At 37.2% G+C, this 8,134-nt stretch overlaps 1 protein-coding gene across 3 annotated transcripts in view; it reads left to right on the forward strand.

The window, feature by feature from the left end:
* LOC139740059 (speract receptor-like) overlaps positions 1-4,243 on the forward strand; it is a 527,367-nt gene extending 523,124 nt beyond the window's left edge. For all 3 annotated transcript variants that reach the window (XM_071650652.1, XM_071650650.1, XM_071650653.1), the window contains one exon: positions 928-4,243. In XM_071650652.1, coding sequence (XP_071506753.1) covers positions 928-1,598 — 671 coding nt within the window. In that variant the 3' untranslated portion in view covers positions 1,599-4,243. The remainder of the gene's footprint in view (positions 1-927) is intronic.
* Positions 4,244-8,134: the final 3,891 nt, after the last annotated feature.

Consider the following 8,134-nt stretch of genomic DNA (forward strand, 5'->3'; position numbering starts at 1 on the left):
AGGCCTTTTGCTGGCTCCATGTGCTAAGCTGTAGGACGTATGTTTTGGTCGAGCGGTAAAACATCTGTCTTGCTCGCTATTGGCCCGGGTTGGATGCCAGTTGTCACTAAATACACATAAATTTGGTCGGAGGACCAAAAAAAAAATGTGTGTTTTGTTGCCCTCCAACCAAGTTTATGTGTATTCAAGTGACAACTCGACAGGAACTTGTTACTATGACAAGTTGGATGATACGCGGGATTCGAAATTTGTCGCGAATGATCGTCATGTAATAGACAGAATTGTCTGTTGATGTACCAGAAATGAAAACATAAAATGACAATTTGGTGTCATAAATCTTCAACTAGGAATTTTGATATGCCGTAGATTTTTCAGGTTTTTAAGTTATCGCTCATTCATAGCAGAATATGTCATTTTGAAAAGGATGATAAAATATAAATCCCATAACTTTATAAATGGGCATGAGCCAATCCTGTAGCAATGCGATCCTATTGCAATCCTATAGCAATGTAAATTAATTGTCATTATTACCTAAAACGAAGGCTCATTTATTGCCATTATTACCTAAAACCATTTATATAATCCATTATATATATATTACCATTTATATAATCCATCCTAATGTCATGTATTTGTCCAGAAATTATACGAACGGCTGTTTTGTTGTGAAATGTACCACAGAGATGAGTTATTCAATATATTAAGTACGAACACAAGTGTTTTACTAACGTATGAACCGATTCCAAAGAACTCTGAGACTGCACATTTTACTTAACGTAAAAGGTCACGGCTTGAATCTCCACAATTGTGTTGTGGTAACACACCTTTATTTGTTACAGGAATGGGATATGTCGAATGCCAGAATAATGGTGTCATTCAGTTGTTTGTTTGTTTTTCATTTATCCTGTATGATTTTTGCCCTTGCAGCTCTAAAAATCCACACAAGCTCTGAATGCAAGAAGCTCCTCGACGAAATTGGTGGTTTCGAGCTGGAGGAACGCGGGCTTATCAGTATGAAGGGCAAGGGTCAGTTACTGACATACTGGCTAACATCAGCGGATACATCATACCGCAGAAACTCACCATTCAGAACAGCAGAAGAGAACGAAACAGTTGGTCTCTTCGACTCAAAGCACCCAAAGAATGGTACAAATCTCTCAAACCGCTACTCAAAGACCGGAACCCATGCCAAGGAGCAGTTCACAAAGCGCTTGGAATCAGACGTTCGCCCTGCAAATATGAACACGTTCCCCAGCCGCGATGTGAACAAGAAATATGCGAATCCGGTCGAATCCGAGCGGCCTCGACCCAATTCCATGTTTGCAATCGGCAATACACCCAACCATTTCCCTAGTTCAACGCTGATCGACTTCGGTCAAATGAACAACTCGAACGAGAATTCACCCAAGGTAACCGATAGGTTGCTAGGGAATGTCGATGGGCAGAGCATCTGCGACCAGAAGAGTGCCCTTTCGTGTACAAATTCTTTGGTAGAGAAGCGACGTAGATTGAACGACAGTGCTTTAGAATACGCCAATAGAAACAATGACAATGATGTGAACGATAAACCTAGTGCTGAGGTGGAGACCATGGTGTGAAATGCACATGGAAACCTTGATGCCCGTGCTACAAAATATATGTGGGGTGCCCGACTGTAATTCAATTTGACTTTCAGTGCACAGTACTATTTCATTCATAAATTCTTCTGGGAATTACAATATCTTGTGTTATGATGCATATGCTGTTACGTTCCTCTTTAAATATAGACAGCCGACATTTCCGGTCCATGTAGTATCTAGTAAATCTTGTAATTTTTCCTTGATTTTTCAGTCAACTGCATAAAGGAGGAAGCCTTTCGATTTTTTCTCGACTGTGCATGCTAACGCTAATAAAGTACTCCTTTTTTATGAATGAATTCCTTTGTGCAAAAACTTTGAACTGTATCTTAATGAGTTTTAAAGAGGTCAACAGTACTGATTTTATCACATGAATCTACCAATTACGTGCATAGTCGTCACATTTTTTTTTTACTGACTTAGACAAAATACTTGTATGAAATTTGAAGTGTTGAGTCTACCAAGTTCCATTGACCAACGCCGGCTTAACAGCAAAGAGGTTAATCCGTATGCCTGTGAGAAAAGCATATTTTGGCAACATCGATGGTGAGCCTTGATGATCATGTTGTCTAACACTGATTTTGAATGTCTTACTCTGTAGGAACTTCCGTAGTTTGGGGGTTCGAGTTTTTCTTACGTTTTAAGATTAAAACCTAAAATCAGTTTAACACGTTTTAATATTTCCTTATTTTAGGGTTTACCTTTTTGTCGTGTGCATGTTGTTCAAAAGAAAATAATGAAGTTAGGTATCAAGATATGTTTTATGAAGTGAATGCAAACAATTTGTTAAAGAGGTTCCATGGACCTGTTGAAAACGAATCTTTCGTCGATTGCTGATATTTGTTTGATGTTTATCACATTTTAAACTCTCGTCTCTTTTTCGTTTCACATTTGTGCTAATGTTATTCTACGTATACGCTGACTGTCTGTTATATAGTCTTATACTATGGTAAGCAAACTATTACGCATGTACCCAGGAGTTCTGTTAAGCGTTACCCACCGGTGAGATAAGCACTGTTATCTATGAATGAGAATACAGTTTCAACCTCTCTAATATTGCGACAAACTTTGTATAGCGTAAAGTAGGTCTACAATGTTGGGTAAGAATTATGTTTTCCTTTAAGTCCCTGACTGTGCTTTGATTTTAATCAAGGGATGGACAAACAGTTATTTGTCAGATCTGACATCAATGATTACGTCAGTGCAAAATGAGCTGGCTATGGACCAAATTCAAGACATGAGTCTCTAGTTTGAAATGTATCAGAACGAATTATTAGATTTGTCGTGCGATATTCATGGATTAGGACCTGTGTTTGCGAGACTTAAGAGGGGAATTTCAGATAGGGCCTGGTATATACGTAACATTGATTTTGTAATTCATGTACGATATTTTACTATTACAAATGATTCCATTCTTATTTCGTTAAAACCGTACCTTTTGCCAAGCCTTAACACGAACCTATGTTAAAATGATGTAATTTTCTGTGTCCTTTGTTGTAAAGGGCTGAATCGCGCAAAGCTTCAAGCTAAAATATGAAATCTGTGATTTTCCGACAGCAAGTTAACATTCTGATTACTTTATCCGGTACTGTCATTAATAATAATATAATAATAATAATGATAATAATAATAACTACTTGTATAGCGCACAGGTCATTAAAATGAAAAGGAAAGAACGCATTTGCATTAAATTTGTACATAAATGATTCTTCCGCAACGTGTTCTGCTGGTACAACTACAGCTTAAAATGAATATAATTAGACTGCAAATCTGCAGGATAGTGATGCATTTCATCTGAAGATCATTCCTCAAAATCAAATGTTAAGATCAATGAATTCTATCTAATTGCATAGAGTCAGGGGACAAGATCAACGAAATCTTATTCATTCTAGGGGCCAATACGTGAACACAATATAGTACAAACGACGTCCCTTTATCTGTGCACTTCTTTTCCCCAAATCTATACATACTTAACGCAGGAAATACTGATGAACTTCCATTATGTCCAATCTATGAAACATCCAAGGGTTAAATTCAGTTTCAAAGATGACATCCGTGACGTAACTTAGAAGAGATATGAATATTCGCGTAATATTGGAAATGGACATAATCGAGCGTGTTGGAAGGTTTGTCATATCCAATGGACACATTACGCTAATGTGGCCCAACATCAAATTACTCGTTTTAGTCATTTGTCCCTTCAGAAGATCTACATAGATAAAAGAGTTTTGAAACTTCACTAGGATAAAAAATGAAAATGTATTTCCATCATCTTTCAATCAATTTTTTCTTCCTGGTACTCAAAATGTACGGAGGATCATAATAAATGTTTGCTCAATTCATTTATCAAAATTATTTTGCATGTCAGAAATACTGGGGGAAATGGTGTCTTTTGTGTAGACACTTTCAAATCGTTGGCTAAAAGCAGTCAGGGAAATAATGATACCCAATACGGAGTTAAAGGGCAAGTTCGCCTTCATATACATATGGATTGAGAGAATGTAGCATTATTAGTATAAAACATCAGTGATAGTTTGAGGAAAATTGGACAATCCGTTCAAAAGTTATGAATTTTACAGTTTCAGCGCCGCAATCGCTGGATGAGAAGACTACTACATAGAGGTTGTGATGTCACATGCGTAAAATGATATACAGTCGAACCTGCATTAGCGGCCACGTGCCAAATGCGGCCACTGAAAATCCCCCGAGAGAAAAGCCCTGTTTTTTAACAGTGTATAGCGGCCACCTGTCTAACGCGGCCAGCGGCCACAAATTTCCCGCGATAGATTTTAATCTGTCTATAGCTGCCACAGACCCCACATGGAGCCGTAGCCGAGCCGATAATTCAGCGTGTTTTTCTGCTTTGTAGCCGTGCCAGTCATTCATGGGCAACGTTCAAGTGATCGCCACCGCTGCATTCATCGCTCATTCAGTCATAATAATGCACTTAGTGTAAAGCTTTCTTGTTCTTCACGACTGTACACGTGTTACTGTGCAACAACTTGATAAACATCGACATTTTTCAATGCATGAAACACACGTGTGCATACGCATAACATATTCAGTAAGTACTTATAGATATACAACGATGATACATGTACGATGTAAGCAATGCACACAAAAGTCGGATAACCTGTCTATAGCGGCCATCTGTCTATAACGGCCACCCTTTTGTGGCATAGACTAATTTGACTGTATTGAAAATATAAAGAAAATTCAACATATTTTCACTTTTCTCGCATAATAAAAGAGCATTCAATTTGCCTCTTTCAGAAGGCAGGGGAATAATATTACCCTTAATATATGTCAGTTGAGAAGTCCAGGGAATGTGTACTTTTAAGAAAAAATGAAATTTTGTGACTTTTTAAAATATTTTCCTTATGTCCTTCTATATATGTGACATCACGAACTGTCGTAATCTTAGCGTCCAGTAGCGACTGTGCAGAAACTTTAAACATTCATAGCTTTTGAATGGATTGTCCGATTTTCCTTAAACTTTCAAAGATGTGTTCTACTTATATTGTCGCATTTACTCAATCCACATTCATATGAAGGTAAACTTGTCCTTTAAACTATAGGAGCTCTAGTGTTAACAGTTGAATATGTATTTGTACTGCTCCTAGACATTTGTAAAATCCATATTGTTGAGTACTGTGTCATGTTCTATAATCTCTTTACGAGACTGTAATCCCAGATGGTCACAACGTGACCTTACGATATTTGTTCTGAGAATAATCTTCAATAATTTGTTAATTAATTTTTTGCCGTGCCTGATAATCCAAAAATATCTTTTGTCCATATTCAGTAGATTTTATTGCATTTATTGAAAATCTGTTGCACTCAGAAAGCAGCATCATGCTGCTATGTTTTCCTCTTGGTAATGATGAGGAATCAGAGTTATAACTGGGAATGAACATTCTAGAATCTACTTCACAGGTGTTCTCAAAAAGTTTCAAAGCTAGACAAAAAGCATTACATAATTATGTCAAAATGACTGTTTCCCATTGATTTTCAGTTTTACAGATTTGTTTTTAGCATTTGTGTGTCTTCGTATCTTGATGTTTTTTGTTGAGGAAGGAGAGGCAGCTGCACGACGAGCTCAATTTTAGCAGGTTGGACAGTCAAATAATAAGTATGTGGACAAACACCTGTTTAAGTTTCGTAATTGGGGACTTTTAAGGAAATCTTAATTCCAGGGAGGCCTATGAATATATTGTGTTTCAGTGAGACAATGCATTTCAAGAGAAACATGCTTAATAACCATCTCACTCTCTCAGTTCATTATAACACAAGGCGCCTGGCGCTTCGAAGAGTTTATACAATTTCCTTGCACTGTCAGATGATTTAATTTGTTTTTAAGCGATTATTTCATCTATCTTTTTTATTTCAAGGTTACAGAGGTATCAGGGTACTATGTGTCCAGCCTTTGTTCTGAACAAATACATATAACATCAATACTTTGTGGCAATTGTTTTCTATGTATGTATATCATAAGTAATCAGTGGGAGGCTGTTTGGTCATATTTGGTGTTTAGGTGTCGACTGTGAGTACTACCAAATCTTGTGATATATGACAGAACGTGGGTGTTTGAGAAATAAAGAAACTACGAATGTATGGTAGTTTGCAGTTAGTTCTTTATCACATTTACCGAAAGATCGAGTTTCGCCGCAAACCTTCGCACCTCATGTATATATTGTGATGATAACACAGCAAGGTGAACACCAGATAGTTTAGTACCCAGCTTACGACTGTTTTCATGTGTGTGCGTGTGTGTTTTGAGTTTCAATATAAACAACCACAAAGAAAAGGACTAGAGGGAGTTGACAGCGAAATATATAGGCCTACGATAAAGCTCACTTGCAGCAAAGGCACGAAGGTAATATATATATATATATATACATATATATATATATACATATATATATATACATATATATATATATATACATATATATATATATACATATATATATATATATATATATGTTGATAAGGTAGTCCACGTGTTGGCAAGATAAAAAGATAAGTAACACTTGAGAAAGGGCGGCGAGACGCCCGAAAATTTGTGTGAAGAAATAAACCGTTGGTGAATACAGCATGAACTTTGTTGCAGCTTTGTTACTTATATATATATATATATATATATATATATATATATATATATATATATATATTCTATCGGCCAGGTATGTACATTTCCTTCGAAGACTGAAAGAGCCGTTAGTAATTTTTATATATATGCGTTTTACTCTAGATTCCTACCTTTTCTTCTTTTTTTTGTCATTTGTTGGTGCTTTCATATGTTCGGGGTTTTTTTTTCATCCTTCAAATTGCAATAAATTATGATTACTCTTTTTCTATCGGGTTACTGCAAATAACCAAACCCACTCTATTATAGTTAAATATGTATTCAAATTCTTCATGGCAGGTACCCTGTAGAGCCCACTATTGTCAAAATTAACCACTGATGTCAAAACAACCACTAATGTCATAACTCGTCAACCACAAATGTCATAATAACCACTAATGTCATAACACACGTCAACCACAATGTCAAAATCTGATTAACCACAAATGTCATAACTCCTCGACCACAAATGTCAAAATTTCCATATTTACTGCAAATGTCATAACGCTACACAGGGGTGGATCCAGAAATTCCGTAAAGGGGAGGCGCCTTTACAAAATTAAAGGCTGGCGCGCACCCCCCCCCCCGTTTTTCTTTCTTTTTCTTTCTTTTGTTTTAACAAAAAGTAGAGAGGGGGCGGCAAGTGCACCCCCCTCTGGATCCGCGACTGCGTCAACCACAAACGTCAAATCTCATTGTTTTCATTACAAGGGCGGATCCAGGAATTCCGTAAAGGGGAGGCGCCTTTACAGAATTAAAATAGAAATTCAAAGAGCACGAAACACAAATTTGATAAGAAAATATTAAATTTGAACATCTGTCCTAGGTGTACACAAAATATCGAGAGAAAACAACAATCCCAACAATTTTTTTATTAATTATTGAAATCGGGCGAAAAAGTGAACCCGAAATGCCCCGATGAACGGTCTGCCGATACCCATTCCAGATGACGTCACGCACTGGATTCGTACTCTGAAAGTACACGTTCGCTCCATAGACTACTATCGTGAATTGTTTTCAGTGTTGTGTTTAGGAGCCTAGCAAGTCCAATTATTCAGTTTATTAGCAGTTTTCTTGCATGTCTCCTTGTAGTTCAGAGTTTTTCCTTACATTTCATCCTCATAAAGTATGAAATTTGTGAATGCTAGCGGCGAATAAAAGAGATTTCTTTCAGACGTTTTTGTCCGCATTTCGGTTCCGTGCCTTCAAAAAGTAGATCCGGTCACAGCAAGCTGGATGGTACGTCTCGCTCTCAGCAGGTCTCAGCCGTTCATGCACTGTGTTGGCGTGTGGTTCGCACTGCGTTGTGTGTGTTTGCGTGTGTGGAAATATATTAGTGTTCGTGCTGTGATTTGTTCCTCGGTCTAGTGAGAGCTGTGCGTAAACACGT

The sequence above is a fragment of the Diadema antillarum genome, unplaced genomic scaffold (assembly GCF_040938485.1).
Source record: "Diadema antillarum isolate AM-2024a unplaced genomic scaffold, OU_Dant_1.0 seq00000830_RagTag, whole genome shotgun sequence".
Classification (NCBI taxonomy): Eukaryota; Metazoa; Echinodermata; class Echinoidea; order Diadematoida; family Diadematidae; genus Diadema; species Diadema antillarum.